Genomic DNA, 20,631 nt, shown 5'->3' with positions numbered 1-20,631 from the left:
TAATGTGTAAGCCTAATTGTGCTTCAGTCTGAAGAGCGCCGTACCTAGTGAAATTACTGGGCAAATGAGACATAACACTCAAGAGTTTATGGGTTTTTCAAGAATCCTGAGCGGCACTGCATTGTAATGGGCAGGGCGTATCAAATACCATCAACTGAACGTCCTGCTCGTCTCGTCCCTCATTGGCATAAAATGTGAGCAATTATGTAACTTAAAATATAAACGAACGAATAACTTAAAATGGTATATTATCAATTTTTAAATAAAAATTCCCGAAGGCAGGACCGAGCAGGCACCACGAGCAGCGCATGTTCGCGAGAATGAGGCATGGACCAGGTAAAGTACCGACTCTCCCAATGACGTCGCAACGAGCAATTTATGCCGATAACAACAGGTACTGCAGACGAGCAGGTCTCTTTGGGTAAATCGTCGACCATTGTCGGTTAATTTAATTTCATGAGAAAAAGTAATGTTTGGCTTCGGGAAGCAATATTTGTTATTATTATAATTATTAATAATAAATAAATAGAAATGAATGAGTTACTAACACCGCTCACACCGTGTTACTCACCTACCCGACACCTGTGCAAAGAACCGTAAAGTAACTTTCATTTTGATGCGATAAGTCAGTCTTGCTTCGTTTTTTAATTGTTCGGGTTTTGCAATGATGTGAATACATTTAATTATCAGTTATATATATCGACATTTTATGGTAATTATCAAAGTGTATTTTGTCAAAACACAATATGTTACCGGCCAAACCCGATTTTAGGTCAAACGAGTTTTGACTAGGTCAAATAAGGTCGGCAAACTTTAGCCAAAGAGCCAATTATGAACATTACGACAATTTAAAAAAAAATTGGGATCCAAATCTGCTTGTTTAGTAATTTTTTATTTCACAAAAGTAGTACCCTAAATAAAACTAAATGAGCTTGCATTGAGTGAGGCGTCAGGTTTGTATGTTATTGTTTTTAATGTTAGGTAAGCATGATTCCAAGTTCTCCTCAATAAGACGACTTCTCAGTTAACTCTTTGATAATGTTCATGCTTGAAAAAGATTGTTTGCATAAATATGTAGAACCAAAAAGTGAAAGAACATCAAATGCGAGCTTTTTCAGCTATTTCAAGCGTTGAAAAACTAAGAGTCGCACTTGAGGAGCCAAAAAGCCACATGCTCTGGAGTCGCGCTTTGCCGACCACTGCCTTACTTATATTAGGCGATAGGATACACCGGTACTGACTAGGTTAAACTAGTTTCTCCTATCGGCCTTAGGAAAAACCTGTTGAGCCTAAGCTGTTGTAGGTATAGTTGAGCCTAATATGAATAAGCAGACAAGACATATTGGTTTCGAATAGTCTATACTAATTCTACCTCGATAAAAATCTGATTTTAAACGAAGCAGAACTAGTATACACTAGGCTAAACCAGTTTGACCTAAAGTGTACTTATTCATGTTAGGCTCAACTAGTTCAGCTTAAGCTAAACAGGTTTTGTCGAAAGGCAGATCGGAGAAACTAGTTTAACCTAGTCTGTACCGGTTTATCCTATCGCCTAAGGCATAAACTGACTTAGGGTAGGAAAAACTAATTTGTCCTAAAATCGGGTTTGGCCGGTAACATATTATTAAATATATATAATAGTAAAATTTAAGTAAAACGTTAGTATTATGCAATTGCTTAAAGGCCTTTGTCTCGCCCGGTGTTTAATATTGTGTCGAAGTGAATTTCATTTTGTATTAAGTCGCTATATTATTCACAAGTTTTAATCTGAAGGCATGGTAAGTAATTTCATTAGTTAGTTTTGTTTACCTAAACAACTGTGCTTCTTTTCGCGTTTTAGTATACATGCTGTATACTAAAGCTAACGCCTATTGAAATTTGTAAATAATTAATTGGGCAATACGTGGTCACCGCACTAACATACGGAGTACACGCTACTCGCGGAAGTCGGAAGGGGGGACACGGACCTGTTGGTGCATGCGCTTAGCTAACTAGACTTCATTTATTTATAGGAAAAAAATAGATGGATAAAATGTGCCATAGTTTTCTTTATACCTCCATAACTTTTGTATAAAAGTTTGTTTGTTATAAAAGATGTTTCAAATGACATAAGACTGTCAAATGACATAATATTACCTATATGTTATCTTACCTTTGTCACTACAGAATTAAATGACAGGAAGAAGTAATTTTAAACTTGGACTAACTTTACACTGCGTTTATTAGTAAGACATTAAGTCTATATTGAAATAACCATGGAAGTAATCGGAATCATGCCTAATACAAAATATTTTCAGTTAACAATGAAGGTTATACTTCTCCTGTTCCTGATCAGTACAGCATCAGGCTACCATATCCTTTGCATCAACACCGCGCCCACCAGGAGTCACTACCAACTGATGAAGGGTATTGTTGACGCGTTACTGCGAGCTGATCATCAGGTACTGTCAGGCGCTGTTAGCTAGTATAAACTCAATCAATTCAGCTTAATTATAACCTAACTTTTAGGTACCTACTGTCAGCAGCAAATAAACGAGAAGTGTACTAGTACAAAGCCAAATAAGTAAAAATTAATACAAAGTCAAATTAGTAATGAGGTCAAAGTCAAATCAACTTTATTCAATTATTAGGCTTAAACTAAGCGCTTTTGAATCGTCACTATAAATATTTATTGAATTAGGCGTTACTTTGCGGAAATCCATAATTATACAAATGATTTAAGTTTTCTTTAGTGTTAATTCCGCCAATGTTTGTTTAAAAAAAAATAATATGTTTGCATTGTTGAATGAACAAACAAATTTAGTCCCATCACCTTTGTTACGTGTCTCTTCCGGGGGTTATACGTCACAACAGCCGACCAATCACAGCGCGTCATTTCATGGGACGAGGGTATAAAAGAGCGGATTTCGGCTCATTTGATGCTCAGGATGCCTCGTGTAGAGGCGAAACACGTGTCGAATTGTTTTAAAAACAAATATTGGCGGAATTAACACTAAAGAAAACTTAAATCATTTGTATTAATGTTAATGTAAAAGTTGAGCTCGTGAGGAGAATATACAAAAAACTCAACGGCGACTCTTTTCAATCAAATAAAGAATTTTACAATGGCTGTAATATACATGACAAATCAGTTTGTAAGGTGCTCCATCCAATATATGAATTGTGTTTAAAAAATATCAATTATCAAATAATATCCCGTGGGAGGATCCTTTGTACAGGAAGCCGGCTAGATTAGGGGTACCACAACAGGGTGTGTACAGGTGAAGCAGTAATGTGTAAACATTACTGTGTTTCGGTCTGAAGGGCGCCGTAGCTAGTGAATTAACTGGGCAAATGAGACGTAACATCTTTTGTCTCAAGGTGACGAGCTTAATTATTGTAGTGCCGCTCAATTTTTTGTCGTCTTTCAAGAATCCGGAGCGGCACTGCATTGTAATAATAATAATAATCTTGACACACTTCTTACACAAATGATATATTTAATACAATATAGTTACTTAAATATACATAAATTCATATAAACATCCATGACTTGGAAACAAACATTCATATTCATCATATAAATGCTTGCACCTACCGGGATTCGAACCCGGGACCTCTAGCTTTGTAGGTAGGATCGCTTACCACTCGGCTATACAGGTCGTCTAATGGGTAGAGCGTATCAATTAACATCAGCTGAACGTCCTGCTCGTCTCGTCCCTTATTTTCATAAATAATAAACTGTGTATATATAAATTATCGTATTTTGTATGCATCAACCTTTAGAGCTTGAATTCATTGTTTGTGTAAGGATGCTTCGTGAACTGTCATAATTAGTAATCAAATAATACAATAATTTTTAACTATAATTGGTTTAAGCTATTTATAATCTATATCGTAAAGAATCATTAGTAAAATATTTTTTTAAGAAATAAACACTTAAGAATTAACTGTTACATCTCAATATATTCTTGATAATGTTATGTACATAAGCATTAACGAATTTTCTAGAAACTGTGATAATCATAATGTTAACACCAGCAACAAACATAAACCTATCATGCCCACTACTCGGCTAAGCCGAGATAGTAAGTCTTTTGTGGGGCGATGTATATGCATTTACAAATGTGTTACGAAATTTTCAAAAAAAAATCTTGCTAATTAGCAAGAATTTTTAAAAATGTTTATGTGGTAAAGACTTAAGGAGTGAAGTCTAAAGGGGTAAGGGTAAAGGTAAGGTACTGAAAAATAAAAGCCGTTCTTAATGATACCACAGATTGGAAAAGGAGCGACCGCCGTCATAGAACAGGGTCGATAATTTTTGAAACCAAAAAAAATTACAGTAGGATGAAACCCATTGGTAAAGGACGAAAATATAACAAAAATTAAGGGAAAAATAAATTACGGGCGATCTGAGGTCGGGAAGTGGAAAGGGGGGGGGTGTTTTAGGGTAAAAAACGGTTTATCTCGATTTCCGGCAAAACTACAAGTCCTATGGCAAAAAGTTAATTGGCAAAGTTGTAGGTAATAAAGAGATCTACAACTTTTGTAATTACACATTTTTCACATAACCTCAAAATTTAGGTGAAAAATTCAAAAAACCAAGTTTTTGGTTTTTTATTTATATATTTTTATCAAAAAAAAAATCTACTAAATTTCGTGACAACTTACCTTATTATGTCCCAAATACTCTGTAATTTATTTGATTTAAATAATTTAATTTTTCGCCTTATTTTAACTTAATATCAAAAAAGCACCCTAATTTTCAATCGAAAATTCTGACGTCAAAATATCAGCTTTTTTCAAAAAGTTTGGGGGCTTTTTGTTCGTTGAAATATCTACTTTCTGATGGTGTAAAAAAAAATTAAATTGCAATTTTAAATGTTTGGAAAATTTAAGTCCAACAAAAGGCATTTCATAAAGAATTCATACCTGTTATTAAGTAGGAAACCCTGAGTTTCTTGCAACTGAATTACCCACTAAATGTTAAAATGGTTGGTTCTTTGTGACTTTCATTAACTGATTTCATATCCTATTTTGAATAATATAAAAATTTGAATATTTAGTTAGAAATTAAATTTATATTATACTAGCTGACCCGACAGACGTTGTTCTGTATATTATAAATAAAATAATGTTTTTATATGAATTCGTCAATAATACCTATATCATAACATCAAAAATTACTTCGTAAAACCCCCTGTCGCACCCTGCTGTCGTAATGAAATTGTTTCACAGCAGAACTGTCAAACCGTGCGTCAATAAATTCTCTCATAGAAATTATGTATGGACATGTGTCCATTTGACAAACGAACAGCAATTCATTTATATATATATATACTAGCTGACCCGACAGACGTTTTTCTGTATGTAATAAATAAAATAACGTTTTTATATGAATTTGTCAATAATATATCATAACATCAAAAATTACTTCGTAAAATATGCACCCTGCTGTCGTAATGAAATTGTTTCACAGCAGAACTGTCAAAACCGTGCGTCAATAAATTCTCCCATAGAAATTATGTATGGACACATCAAAGGAAAAACAAATTTCTTGTTTTTATTTAATTTAGCAGCATTTTCCTATTTAATCATCTTTTAAACCTTCTCTGGACTTCCACAAATAATTCAAGACCAAAATTAGCCAAACCGGTCCAGCTGTTCTCGAGTTTTAGCGAAACTAACGAACAGCAATTTATTTGAAAAAGAATATAAATGTTAAGAATATTTACAGGTGACTTTTATCACTCCGCTTCCAAAGCAGAAGACCGAGAAGAACCTAACATTCATTGATGCCAGTGTTCTACTCAAATACGAGGAAGGTAAGGAAGACATTAAAATATAGATTTAATTTATTTGATCATGTACGTGCAATAGACCAATGCAGAAAAGAAAAGCCTAAATAAAAAAAAATAATATTCAAAAATCACTAAATATTGTTAGTTGTAGAATAATATTGAAATAATGAATAGGTATATTAATAATTACAGTAATTTTATGCACTATTTGTAATTGACGTACAATAAACAACTAGGCTCACAATTACGCTCAAAAAGGGTTTGCATCGAAACTCGCCTACGCGTCTATTACGCAGTTTCGTTCAGTTGTGTTTCGACCGCGCTTTGAATACAACGCCACGCTATGATTATGTGTTCAGTGAAAAACCGTCTAAATAACTGCATATCCAAACTTAAAAAGGATAGTGTGTCGTATGTCAGGTATGTGCCCCTTTATATTAACTGTGTAAGTAATCAATTATATTCCAATTGTTAAAACAAAATGTTTGTGCCTCGTGTTCGCGTACGTAAATACTAAGGTGTTAATGCATACCTACGTATAGCGTATATACAACGCCGCTCGGATTTTTTAACAACCTTTAATATAATAGGCGATTAGAATTATAGTCATTTAGAATACCTACGACAGCACTTTTAAAAAATAATATGTACAGATTGGTAAAAAAACGTTCGATAAAGGAAGATTAATTGTGCAAATTTATAAAGCTACTAGTAGTTGCACGTTGCATTCGCAACTAATGGTTTTACCTCAATAAAATGTTTAATATGAGAATAATCATGTCATAAACAGAGGCGTCTGCTAATTCAGTTAAGTCAGCCATTAAGTTAGCATACCGACATCCCATTCTGCACGGACACACGCGAAGAAAGGAAAAACAAGGAGGAATATGAATGGAAATGTTTGTAAAGATAGATGTTGGAACTAAAAAGAGGCTAGAATAAGATAGAGTCAAAATAAGATTAGTAGAAAGCTTGTTTGTTTGAATGGGTTGATGAAATGGCTAATTGAAGTCTGTGCTAGATAGAAGAAAAGAAAAAAATAGCACTAATAGGATCACCAAATGCGACGAAACTGGTGCAGTAATAAATGATTGATATTTCCAGAAATGAACAAGAACCCTCACAATAAATTCGATATAAAGATGAAAAAGAAGTTCGGTAGAGACACTGCCATTGGTGCTCTGCAGGAAAAGGCAGTAAGAGAAGCTATTGTAAGCCATCAGTATGACGCCGTGGTGACAGAATGGTTCTTCTCTGATCTTCATGCTGGGTAAGAAAATGAATTAAGATTTCCTAAGTTTTAATACCAAAAACAATTTTAACAATCAACATAATATCGTTATATCAATCCAGTTTTGAATAAATAAATTATTTTAAGCATTTAATTTACTTACAATTTCAATTTGATTTCAGATATGCAGCAGTACTACAAGTCCCTTGGATAATGCTATGCGGAACTTTAACCATACCCACAGAGCAACTAGTTGACTCTGTCAGATCAGTATCCACAATTCCTAATATTTATAACCTGTTCCCTATACCGATGAACTTTTGGCAGAGAATACTTAATACCTTCTCGTATCTCATGATTACCTTTGACTCTTGGTAAGTATTTTAAGAAGAAACAATAGCTTATGTTTCTTACTATAACAATTTACCCGTGAGATAAGCTATAAGATCCAAAATTATTTAGATATGAAATTTCTGTCCATGTCTGTCTTAAATCAATTTAAAAGCTGTCCTGATTGTTAACCGAGGGTCGAAAGAATCAAATTCAAATTCAAATATTTTTATTCAAAATAGGATTTATAATCACTTATTGAAAGTCAAAATCTACCACCCATTCAAAAGAGACTGCCTCAGACCTGAGAAGAATGGGCGCAAGAAACTCAATCAATTCCCGAGTCCGATAGTCCGAGTATTAATTGATACTTTTACCCGAGTTAAACACTCTACTTTTCATTTCGAATATGAGGAAAATAAATCTAGTTGTTTCTCTAAGCACAGATTAGTATCCCGCCAATTTATGTCGACTTTTTAAATTTCAAATATGGAACTTACCGCGTAATTGTTGCGGTTAATTCCGCTCAAAGAAGTTTGCGCTAAGTTCACACTGGCTGTTTAGAAAATCATATGGCCGCAGCATATTTTTTTAATTAGTTCTTTTTTACATAAAACTCTTCACAGCAGTTCTATTTTTAAAGTTCATTCCGGCCCTTAGGTGGGAAGTAATTTGTATGAGTTTATCCCTCTCTATGGAGGGAAGCAGCATTTTCCACTCAATAATCAGATCCAAACAACATTACTTTCCACCTCTTCGCGTCCTCAAGTTAGGTTAGTTTCGTGTAGGCAACAAAACGGCTGCATTTTAATTAAATTTTGTTCTTGTTCTCAGCCTAAAAAGGATGTAGGGTAAGCTCGAAATTTTTAAGTGTTCCCGAGGGAGTACAATAGGAATACATTGAATGAGAGCTGAAAAAGAAATAATAATATTCGTGTCGTAAGTACGACAGCGACTTTTTCTATTTCCTGGTGTACGATTTTAAAACAGGGTTACAAGCCCAAGCTTCGGCTGGAAGTTTTTGTCTGGTTACATTTTGCACATAAGCTAGCCGTATGTACGTGTACAAGGGCCAATGATTGGATTAAAAATAGTGAATTGGCATATATTTCGAATTCCCTGACATCTATTTAAGATAAAATTATCAATTTCTCTAACTGCATTTTTGCCATAGTCGTTATCCCACGACTGCAGCGCTTTTGTACTAAATCTTGTTGTGAAGTGAAATGTTCTTTTCAAGCCTTTCCACCCTTATAAATTCAAATAAAGTATAACCAAAATTATATTAATTTTGTAGGAAAAGCTTCTCCTCGGCGAAATTTGATTATGAATCTACGTTCGGCCCTCTAGCAACAGATAGGGGAGTTGCACTACCTCCATTCGAGGAAGTGTACAATAACATATCCATCATGTTCGTGAACTCACATCCGTTGTTCGCCCCGGCCAGATCCCAACCGCCTAATATCATCGACATAGGTGGATACCATATTGATGATGATATTCCAGCGTTGCCTAAGGTATAATATAATAATATAAAGCTTTAGTTTTTGTCAGACACGAAATAGTGATTTGGTGAGCAGTAAGTTAAAGACAATTTACCACCAATGATTCGTCTCCGATCAAGTTTATTTGTCGATACGTGCACTCTAAGTCTAATGGAAATCAAGTATCTTTAATTTGCTTCAGAATTATCTGAAGCATTAGCGTTCTCTAAAGAAAATTAACGATTTTTCTGAATATCAAGTAAGTTGATAAAAGTCAACGAGGTGTCAGCCTGATATAGAAACTATTCTTTCCCTCTAAAGTGTTTTCTTGAACTGATTCAAAATCTCCTTAATAATTGAAGAGATCAATTACCGACTTTCATCTCGACCATTTACTTTGAAAAAAGTTCTTAAATCTTAATCCGATTCAGAGGAGATAAAATAAATGATATTATGACTGAAGCATTATCGCGAATATCCAGATCTTAACTATTTACAGGATCTTCAAGCTATCATGGACTCATCACCGCAGAGAGTGATATACTTCAGCATGGGATCCGTGTTAAGGTCTTCAATGCTGACGGAGAAAAACAAACAGGGATTGATGCAGATGTTCGCTGAGCTCAATTATACAGTGCTGTGGAAGTTTGACGGGCAAGTTGACAATATACCGAAGAATGTTTACGTCAGATCTTGGATGCCGCAGACAAGCATATTGTGTAAGTGGTTTTTTGAGGAACCTATGTAATTTAATCCGATCTATAATATTTAAAAAGTTTGCAGTAAATTTACCAATTACTAATAACAGTTTCTTCCATTTTGACCGTATACGAAGAGAGGTTCAAGAGATAGATAATGAGAAATTTTCAAATTGCATTATGTCAGTGCTTGATATCCCACAACCACGTGCTTCAGTAGAAAATTTTAGCCTCGCACAGCCATTCTGTGAAATCATCTGCCTGTTGCTGTATTCCTGGACCGATATCACTTAGAGACATTCAAGTCAAACTCTCATCTAAGCCGAAATCGCATCTGTTCACCTCTGATATTTCTGATGTCCATGAAAGACAGTTATTTACTTTTATCAATGATGCATTGCCTGTTAGCCCCCTCTAATGTGAGGATAACAACCGCAATTTATTATTCTTAATTGACTTACAATTGTCGACAGGTGCTTCAATGCATAAGCTTTTTATGCAAGAATCCTTGCATTATTCCTCTAGCTAAGTATCTCCTCTAGTACTAACTAATTTGCATTCAATGCACCTCCAACCAATTTCAGTCTTTTCAATTTTTCTTATTTCTGTATCCCTCAATTGACCCTGATACTGCATTTCAATATAGTAATGTACAAAAAATGCATATCTGTCATATTCATGCAAATATCAAGTTATAAATACCAATACGTAATTTCACATATTATAGTGTGAAAAAAAGAGACCAAACTCATTGGTTATTGTGAATACCAAAAGAAGGAAATGGATTATAAAAATTCACCGATCACCATTTTAAGGGGAAGGATATTTATTTAAAGTAACAATATTTTTGCAGCACATCCGAATACCAGGGCATTTATAACACATGGAGGACTCCTGAGTTCCTTGGAGGCGTTTAAATATGGAGTTCCAATGCTGGTCATCCCCGTTTTTGGAGACCAGCCGGCTAATGCCCACAAGTGTGTTATGGCTGGATTGGCGCAAAAAATAAAATTTTCCAATGACATGGCACCAGATATGCGGACTGCTCTAAAGGAATTGCTTCTAAATGACAGGTAATTCCTAAGTTAGTCCACTATAGTAAAAATAATACAAAGAATTCAAATGCAATATTTTTATTTTGACGCGTTTAGCAAAATAGTTACAATTTCTCGTACAATTCTGAAAGAGCGGCGATATCACAGCACGAAACTATCATAAATCTGGTTTTCTACTTCTTCACTCTTTCTTCAGGAATCTAACATAAACTTGTTTATCTAACATAAACCGCATAATGGTATCATAATGGTTCTGTATTGAATGTTACAAGTAGGTATATAAGGTGAATTTATAGCCTCATAGTGGTCGCGTTGCATTGAGTGTGTTGTGTTATGACGTTATCACAGTAGGTAATTAGGATCGGCATTGTGGGAAGGATAGCGTAAAATTGCGGGTATAGCTAGTAATTTAATATTAAATTTGTTAGGTGTTTGTTATTCTTCTTCTGTTCTATGTTTTTGAGCTCTTCGAGCTCTAAAGTCTGATAAAACTTTAATAAAACCATATTTTATAATTTTACGAACCGCTATAACTTTTGAATTAATGAACCAATTTTCACGCGGTTGACGGCATTCGACGCAGTTCAGCGGCTTTTTTCGGTTTTCTTTCGTCAACGATAACTCACGAACGAATCAACATACATCCAAGCACACACATCCATACAGACGGACGGACACCACCGCGGAAATAGTGAGAGAAGCTTCCTAGGCCCTTAAAACATCGAGATATGATGAAAACTCGATTTTCGGGTAAAAACTGGGGTAAAACCAATAACTTCCCGATTTTTGAAAATTTTCAATTTTCGAAGCGGGAAGTTCAAAAAGATCTTAAATAGAGCCAAAGATAAAAATCCAAAGTCAAAATATTGAGCCATAAAGTTTATGTTGTTGGTAAACTTATACAAGCACGAAGAACACTAGCTCAACCATTACTTGTGATGTCGATTTATTATCAGCATCGAATGAAGATTGTGAAGGTTTTTTTTAAAAACACTTCATCACGAAAGAAAAGACTTGACTCCTACGTTTCACAATCCGGATTCATACATCAAAGAAACAAAGAAGTGCTCAAGAAAATTACACCATGTAAATCTTATTTCTGTGAAAAGATGTCTACTCAGAATGACACTTGTAACAACTACTTCAAAGAAGACTTATATTATTATTTCCACCATGAAAACTTCGATCTTGATCAGTGTCAAGCACTATCGAACGATTCTTCAACCCGTGGCTCTGTGTCCATTGATAATGTATCAGACTTGGAAACAAACTATTAAGAAATAGACCCCACCAATCGGAGGTTAAGTTACGAGCGTACCATCTCTTGTTTCAAAAAACAAACACCAATATCTGCGAAGGTCCCGCTGCAGGCGTCCAAGGAAGCACATTATCTGCTCCTGGAACAAGCACCAGTGTCCACGAACATCAGGGCATTTCACGTAACTCGCAATGTTTATCTCATAGTCCAGGTAAAATTACTAAGATTTAGATTTTCTTCGTGACAATGCTGACCATAATCTACTAAATGCAGTTTTACAATCAGAAGATTTAGGAAGTTGGAGTGAACAGCAAACATCAAGTGAATCAGATATAGACGATTGCTAGCCAAACATCAAGAAGACTAAGAAGAGAAGGAAGAAAACAATCAATGATGTGATAATGGTCCCTTCTTGATCCTTTATGGCTAGCGATGACTTTCCAAGGAGATACCCTATTTCTCCCTGTTTACTTTTTTGTCCATTGTACAATCCATGCTGTCGTCGGAAAGGCATTCTTCGTCGCTGCTACCTTTTCTTCCATTTTCAGTCGTTTCGCTATTTGTTGATTCTTCTTGGTCGGTGCTTGCTGGAGCTGCGCTAGTGTTCTCTTCGTGCTCTCGTTCGTTACTTTCTCCGGTGTTGTCGTCTCCGTCAGAGATATCTCCTCTACTCATAATCGGATCATATTTAACAGTGCCAGATACAAATGAAGCAATCGAAACGAGAACACAGTTTAATTTCATGAAGCAAACCGAGAAATTCAAACTCATCCCATTCATATGGGAAGAATTTTGAAAAAATATGCAGACACATTGGAAAACGACCTGGACTTCGAGAATCGGGACTATTTCGACTAATAATAAAATAATAACACTAAAATAAGGCTTCACTAACAAAAAAAAATATTAACAAAAAAAAATGTACAAGATGTAAGATATGATAATAAGTGAGCAATTAACGCAAACTGAATTTCAATTACATCCAAAATTCCAAAAGAAACGTGGTTCGATTTTTCTCTTGTAATTCAACTACATATTGCCATTTTGCAATTTTCCCGTCTAGGGCTAATTCAGCTGAAGGAAATTGTTTGATTCATTTAAATTTAGGTGAGATACGTCGAATATTGTAAAAACTTTTTCATTATCCGATAAAAATAATAAGAGTCCACAGGAAGTGAACCAAACTTTTCTAACGTATTTAAGGCGCCAACATTGGTGGGACCCTGGTCACAGTCAGTAACTATTATTTTATAACCAGCTGCTGTCATAGTCCTTAAAATCGATTTAATAATAATATAACGAATTTTTCTGTCGCTGTAATTGAATTGATTGCTGTGAAGACCACAGTAAGCTGAGCAATACAGCCGTACGTCATTGGACTTCTTGCAGAAAAGAGGACTGTATGAAAGAGAACTAAAGACTTAAACGGACCCTTGATTTAAGTCCCGTGGGTTCTGGCGGTTTTCCTCAATACTTCACGAAACGCGCGTTAATTTGCGAGATACGCGTGCATGCGTAAAGGCTTTAGCGAACGACTGCCGACTGGTTTGCCAGCGTCGAGTCGCATCGTCCAATATGGCGCGTAGTATCACCGCGGGCGGCTCAGCGAAGTGGTGATAAGAGAGAGGGCGTGATAAGAGGGGACAAGGATAGATATATATGGCACTAACAATGGCCTTGTCGAATAATGTGCAATCGCCTGCTTAATATTTTTAAACATGCCTTGAAGCATGAATACAAAGGCATGATCTGCAAATTTTGCAGACCGTCCACCTTCGTCGCCCAGATCTTCGTAACAATCAATTATTTTGTCTGCTGCACTATTATGAAAAGTCTACTTTTTAATGCCATTTCGTCGAATAAAATAATACAATTTCTATCTTCATCATTTAGTTTTTCATCTTTTGCTCTCAAATGATTCATAATGCAATGACCAACACCCGGCTCTATCATAATTTTCCCTAAAATTGTCTGCAATTTTCGCACAATTGGCATCGATAATAGTTGGCTTATATATTTATAGAAGGCCTGTGCCATAATTTTATTTAATTTGTAAACAGATTAAGCTCTAAATGTTGATTTTAAAGAGTATGACTGAGTTTCTTGCCACTTCTTCTAATTAAAGCTCAACTCTTTCCGAATGTAGATAATAAAACGAAACTTTTAACATTCATAAGTGTCATTTCCTTGACCCACATGAACACAGTGATTTGATTCAGTCCAGCAACGACCTTTAAATTTCCTTTTATCATTTCTTACAGTTGATTCTGTGAGACTTTTCAATAATGGTGATGATTTTTTTTTGTACAATTTTTGCTGTCGTAGGTTTTTGTTTTTCAGGTGTAACAATTAATGTTATTGAATTCGCAGGCGTGGCTTCTGAATCTGAAATTTGAACGACATACATATTAACAGTTAAATTACTATATATTAGGTTAAAAATATATTTTTTGCACATAATGTACAGTAAAATATAATGAAACGGATATTAAAGGTTAATAAACTTATTAACTATTTAAAGTTCTCAGTCAAATAAACCTTAATAATTAGGCTTAATTATTTTTTAATCTTAATCTACTATATATTCGGAATTTGCATATTAGGAAATTGACTGGAGATTAATTCTCAGGATTAATCTCAAGTCAATTTCCTAATATGCAAATATTGGGGTTAAGCAGATTATCAACTGTAGATCCTGTAGATGAAGCCACAATCTGACATTTGAACAAAGCATACAAGATTTTATCAATGATACGTCACTCGAACGGTTGGCTCAGTTGGGAGCGCACTCGCACGGAACGCGAGAGGTCGCGGGTTCGAGTCGCATCGTTCATAAAATTTTGTTTTCAAATATTGCTAGTAGCCACTTTCACTCCCACACTTAGTATAGGTGCCAATAATTACATTGCCTATCCAGTGGTTATGGTTTTATGAAAATAAGGTATGAGACGGGCAGGACGTCCAGCTGATGGTAATTTATACGCCCTGCCCATTACAATGCAGTGCCGCTCAGGATTCTTGAAAAACCCCAAAAATTTTGAGCGTCACTACAACTGCGCTCGTCACCTTGAGACATAAGATGTTAAGTCCCATTGCCCAGTAATTCCACTAGCTACGGCGCCCTTCAGACCGAAACACAGTAATGCTTCCACATAACTGCTTAACGGTAGAAATAGGCGCCGTTGTGGTACCCATAATCTAGCCGGCATCTTGTGCAAAGGAGGAGCCTCCCACTGGTTTGTAAAGTGGCTTCAGTACAGTAGGTCTGTTTCACTGCAACCAATGTGATCTATTGTGATAGCCACTGTTAACTATAGTTCACCGTTAAGATTGAATCTTTTCATGAATCTTATTATATCTTTTGCATTGAGCTGACATATCTCAAGTGGTTGAATAATTGGACTTCCCAAAGAGATCTATCCTAACCTTATTTCAGTGACACATAAGTAAGATAGCAGTACATGGTGACCCATATAAAAATGAAAGAGTTATCTGACGAGAGACGACCTGTATAGCCGAGTGGTTAGCGATCCTACCTACTAAGCTAGAGGTCCCGGGTTCGAATCCCGGTAGGTGCAAGCATTTATATGATGAATATGGATGTTTGTTTCCGAGTCATGGATGTTTAAATGTATTTATGTATGTTTATATGAATTTATGTATGTTTAAGTAAGTATATTGTATTAAATATATCATTGTCTTGTAACCCATAACAGAGGCTATATATGCTTAATTATAAAGGGGGCAAGATAATTTGTGTAAAAAGTGTGTCAATATTATTATTATTATTATCTGACAATTAACAAATTCACCCTTGATACCTATAATAATCATTTAAGATTTTAATGTGACTTTTTTTTTATTTACCTGTGACAATACATCTTTCCTTCTTCAGAGAACTGTCAATCACTGGCAATAATTCGGCAGTTGGCGTTGAAGTTACTATAATGCAGAAAACATGTCCATTGACTAACTGACTGACTAACTAGTAAATTCACAGTAAAGATTATCATGAAATAAAAACTTACATGGGCTAAGTCTAATTTTTTTAATTATGTTTCCATTTGCGCCTAAATCTGTAATAAAAAGTATTTACAATCTTATTACATAAAATTCTCATGTCGCGGTGTTTGTAGTTAAACTCCTACGAAACGGCTAGACCGATTCTCATGAAATTTTGAGTGCATATTGGGTAGGTCTGAGAATCCGACAACATCTATTTTTCACTCCCCTAATTGTTGAGGGTGGTCCTAAATTTATTTTTTTGACATTTTTTTTAATTTTTTTTTCGATTATGAGTCAGCATTAAAAAATACATACAACTTCAAATTTTCACCCATCTACGATCAACAGTTACTTTTGTATCGCGATTTTAATATCGGCAATATAACGTTTGCTGGATCAGCTAGTTTTATATATAAAATTCTCGTATCGCGTTTTGTTACCAAACTCCAAAATGGCTAAACCAATTTGTATTAAATTTGCGGGTAGGTCTGAGAATCGGCCGACATCTATTTTTCATACCCCGAAATGTAAATGATACCACCCCTAAATATTATTTTGATATTTTTTTTATTTCTTTTATTATGAGTCAGCCTTAAAAAATACAAACAACTTCAAATTTTCACCCATCTACTATCAACACCTATTTTTGTATCACGATTTTTATATTATTCTGTTCCATCCACAGATCCGCAATAGGGTTGCAAGATAGCAATAAAATATAATATTAAAAATATATTGTAGTATGATAATTTTTATGTATGATATATTTGGTAGGTCTGAGAATTGGTCATCATCTATTTAATATTGAATTGTTTTATTACTTTATATGGCAATACACTGATTGCTGGGTCAGCTAGTAATATATGTAATACCAAATAAAGATATGAATTTAAAAAATATATAATACTAGCTGACCCGACAGACAATGTTCTGTAGATAGTAAAAAAAAATACTGTTTAATAGGAATTTGCCAATAATATTTTAAAATATCAAGAATTATTTTGTATAAAATGCTCCCTGTTGTTATAATGAAATTGTTTTACAGCGGAACTATCAAACCGTGTGTTAAACAACACTCATAGTAAATATGTCCATACAAAACAAATATTTAAAATAAAAATAATTATAGGTCCCAAATCGAAATAAAAACTATCCTATCTCTCAAGTTGGACCAAACTGCACTGCATGAAGGAATACCCATTAAAATCAGTTCATTGGTTTAGGAGTCCATCACAGACAAACAACGTGTCACATAATTTATATATATTAAGATTGTAACTTTACCCGAAGTAGAACTCCTTCTCTGTATTGTTGAGCTTTTGTTGATTGGTGATACATTTGCAACTGAAATGAAAGGTCGAAAGTATAAACAAATGATATTATTATATACATTTACACATTATATACATAATATATATTAAATAAAACACAATAAAATAAAGGAATAAAACGCGTGTAATTGTAACGGTTTCACATTAGATGTTTGCGTAAAAGTTACATATTTATTTTAGTTAACCCGACATTTCAAGACCTTTCCAGATCTCGTTTTCAGGGGGACGTTTAGTAAGGAACCCTAATTTTTTCAAAAGTATAATGTAGCCTAGTCCCCCTGAAAACGAGATCTGGAAAGGTCTAGAAACATCCGGTTAACTAAAATAAAAATGTAACTTTTACGCAAACATCTAATGTAAAACCGATACAATTACACGCGTTTTAATCCTTTAAAAGTGTTTTATTTAAATGTGTAACACTCGCGTTAATGAAAGAAAATACTATAATATATATATGTCAATAATCAATAATTTATTAGTTTTTAAACTTTGTCTTACAAGATATTATAAATGTGAAAGTAAGTTTGTTTGTTACACTTTCACACCTAAACCACAGAACCAATTTTGATAAAATTTAGTACAGAGATAGAGTAGAGCTTAAAAAAGACATAGGCTACCTTTTATTGCAACAAAATAAATGAAGGGGTTGAAATTGGGGATGGTAGTTTGTATGGAATTTCATCATTATCGAAGATAAAACCATGAAACTTTGCAATTAGGCACTTGAAGAAATAATAAATAATTTATCAACATTTGTTCGAGCACTTTTAAAACTTTGGCCTACATGGCGATGAAATAGGAGATTAAGTTCACAGGGAAATACTATTAAAGAGACTGTCCAATGACAAAGAGTAGCGAAAGAAAAAGAGCAGTTTGTATGTGTATGTATGTATTTTAAAAGTATCATAAAAGATAAAAAAAAATGCCCAAACTAACTATTCAATGCGGACAAAGTCATGCAGGTAAAAGCTATTATAATATAAGTATTAGAAAGAAAGAAATACAAATACATTAAGAAATATACCAATAAAATATACTAACTTTGTGGACTATAAAAGAGACCACAGTAGTTATGCTCCATTCCAGCAGATGCCAAAACTGTAAAATATTAATTGAACATAAGTTTAAAAAACTAAGCAGCCAAATTCTATGAAATATGAAAAAAATTATATCTTACCCATTAGTTCACTCCTAAAAATGTGTAGAGGGAAATCAATAAAAAGTTCATCTGCTAATGGTGTCCGAGTTAATTCTACTGAAGGGACAGCACTTCTTCTCAACTGTGTCTTTTTCCTGTTAAAATCAGTTGTTAAGAAATGTCTGCCACAAACTTGCTTTAATTGGTGTAGTTTTTCAATTGGCACATACACCAGGTCTTCTTTGCCCGTAAATTTAACCCATTGTTTACATCTGGCAAACATGAAAAGTTTATGTATATTTCTAAAAGCCAATTAAAATTAAGCTACTAACACTTAAAATTATAAAAATGGACAATGTTGATAAAATATAGTCAAATAATACCGATAGGTTAAATAAGATTAATTAAATCAAATTCAAATATTTTTATTCAAAATAGGATGTGAAATCACTTATTGAAAGTCAAAAAAACTAAAAAAAACTACCACCCATTCCAAAATGAATGCCTCAGGCCTGAGAAGAATGGGCGCAAAAAACTCAGCGGGCTTTTTTTTTTTCATCAAAAATATGTTTTACAATTAAAGTAACATTTACAAAGTAACATTGTACAATAAAACTTATTATTTAATAGCCTGATATTCCCAGTCTGTGGTATCATTAAGAAAGTCATTTATGTTATAGTAACCTTTACCACACAAACGTTTTTTAAAAATTTAACTTTAATTTTTTTTTAACATTTTCTGGGATCTTGTTGTAAAAGCATATACATCGCCCCACAAAAGACTTACTAACTCGACTTAGCCGAGTAGTAGGCATCATCAGTTTATGTCTGTTCCTGGTGTTAACATTATGGTTATGACAGTTTCTGGCTAATTCACTTATGTGCCTATGAACATACATTACATTATCAAGAATATATTGAAAAGCAACAGTCAAGATCTTAATTTCTTTGAATTTTGCTCTCAATGATTCTCTAGGACCTAGGTTATAAATAGCGTGAATAGCCCTCTTCTGCAGCACAAATATTGTATTAATATCGGCAGTGTTGCCCCATAGCAATATACCATAAGACATAATACTATGGAAATAACTAAAGTATACTAGTCGTGCCGTATCTATGTCAGTTAATTGTCTAATCTTTTTAACCGCGTATGCTGCAGAACTAAGTCTGTTCGCCAATCCTTCAATATGAGGGCCCCATTGTAATTAAAATCAATACTCTATCACTTATAATCACTTTAAGCATTCTTTAATAGCTTATTATTTGTTCTTTACTGCTTACCTTTCTTCATCCACAGGGAATTTAGCCATGAAAATTCTCTTACTCCCATCAGAACGGCCAGATTTTACTCCACATATTTCACAAGTTTTATAAAACATTGTATACCTTAGAAAATAGAAATGTCTTATGCATCCACTCTACAAATAATTATGCTAACTCTAGTGATTACACGAAACAATTAAAACAAAACGAAATATGGATAATTCCGTCAATTCGTCGTCTTTAGTCGAATGTAATTCGAGATCAAAAATATACACAAGGAAATGTAAGACATTTCCACTTTGTCACTGTCAAGATGACAATTCAGAGATTATCAACACTTTTCTAGGTAGTTTAATTACAAACTTATTTTGATTCTTATGAGATAAAACATAAATATATAACAAAATTATTTTTAGCTTTGCCAGTATGCCCTTAATCAACTTTTTATAAGGAGTTAGTATTCAGTTCATGTGTTTTTTGGATTCGAACAATAATATATCCTATGGTATATTGTTATGGGGCAGTGTGGCCGATATTAATACTATCTTTGTGCTGCAGAAGAGGGCTATTCGCGCGATTTATAACCTAGGTCCTAAAGAATCATTAAGAGAAAAATTTAAAGAAATAAACATTTTGACTGTTGCTTCTCAATACATTTTTGATAATGTTTTGTATGTTCATAAGCACATGGACACAGAGGAATTTTCTAGAAACTGTGACATTCATAATGTTAACACGAGGAACAAACATAAACTTGTTATGCCTACTACTCGGTTGGGTCGAGTTAGTAAGTCTTTTGTTGCGCGATGTATATGCTTCTACAATATGATCCCAGAAAATGTACAAAATAATGTGTTACGAAATTTAAAAGAATTGTTAAAAAACGTTTGTGTGGGAAAGGTTATTACAGCATAAACGATTTTCTTAATGACACCACGGACTGGGAATAAAGCGAACACCCTCAGGCTCTTTAATTATATATGTTAATTGTACGATATTACATTGTAATCCATATTTTATATTAAAAAAAAGCCCGCTGAGTTTCTTGCGCCCATTCT

At 34.1% G+C, this 20,631-nt stretch overlaps 1 protein-coding gene and 1 long non-coding RNA gene across 2 annotated transcripts in view; one reads left to right on the top strand and one right to left on the bottom strand.

The window, feature by feature from the left end:
- Nucleotides 1–1,642: 1,642 nt before the first annotated feature.
- The window catches only part of LOC126973391 (UDP-glucosyltransferase 2-like), a 23,299-nt gene continuing 4,310 nt past the window's right edge, over nt 1,643–20,631 (top strand). The window contains exons 1-8 of the mRNA XM_050820639.1: nt 1,643–1,778; nt 2,298–2,441; nt 5,717–5,804; nt 6,885–7,050; nt 7,194–7,385; nt 8,639–8,858; nt 9,325–9,544; nt 10,377–10,596. Coding sequence (XP_050676596.1) covers nt 1,776–1,778; nt 2,298–2,441; nt 5,717–5,804; nt 6,885–7,050; nt 7,194–7,385; nt 8,639–8,858; nt 9,325–9,544; nt 10,377–10,596 — 1,253 coding nt within the window. The 5' untranslated portion in view covers nt 1,643–1,775. The remainder of the gene's footprint in view (nt 1,779–2,297; nt 2,442–5,716; nt 5,805–6,884; nt 7,051–7,193; nt 7,386–8,638; nt 8,859–9,324; nt 9,545–10,376; nt 10,597–20,631) is intronic.
- Nucleotides 13,502–19,839, bottom strand: LOC126973425 (uncharacterized). Its single transcript, XR_007731345.1, has 7 exons — nt 19,592–19,839; nt 18,350–18,582; nt 18,214–18,270; nt 17,126–17,185; nt 15,865–15,912; nt 15,704–15,778; nt 13,502–14,221 (listed from the first exon to the last, which is right to left on the bottom strand). It is a non-coding gene; the product is annotated as an uncharacterized LOC126973425 (long non-coding RNA).

The sequence above is a fragment of the Leptidea sinapis genome, chromosome 29 (assembly GCF_905404315.1).
Source record: "Leptidea sinapis chromosome 29, ilLepSina1.1, whole genome shotgun sequence".
Classification (NCBI taxonomy): Eukaryota; Metazoa; Arthropoda; class Insecta; order Lepidoptera; family Pieridae; genus Leptidea; species Leptidea sinapis.
The sequence above is the reverse complement of the archived record's forward strand: the minus strand, read 5'-3'. Positions and strand labels throughout refer to the sequence as shown.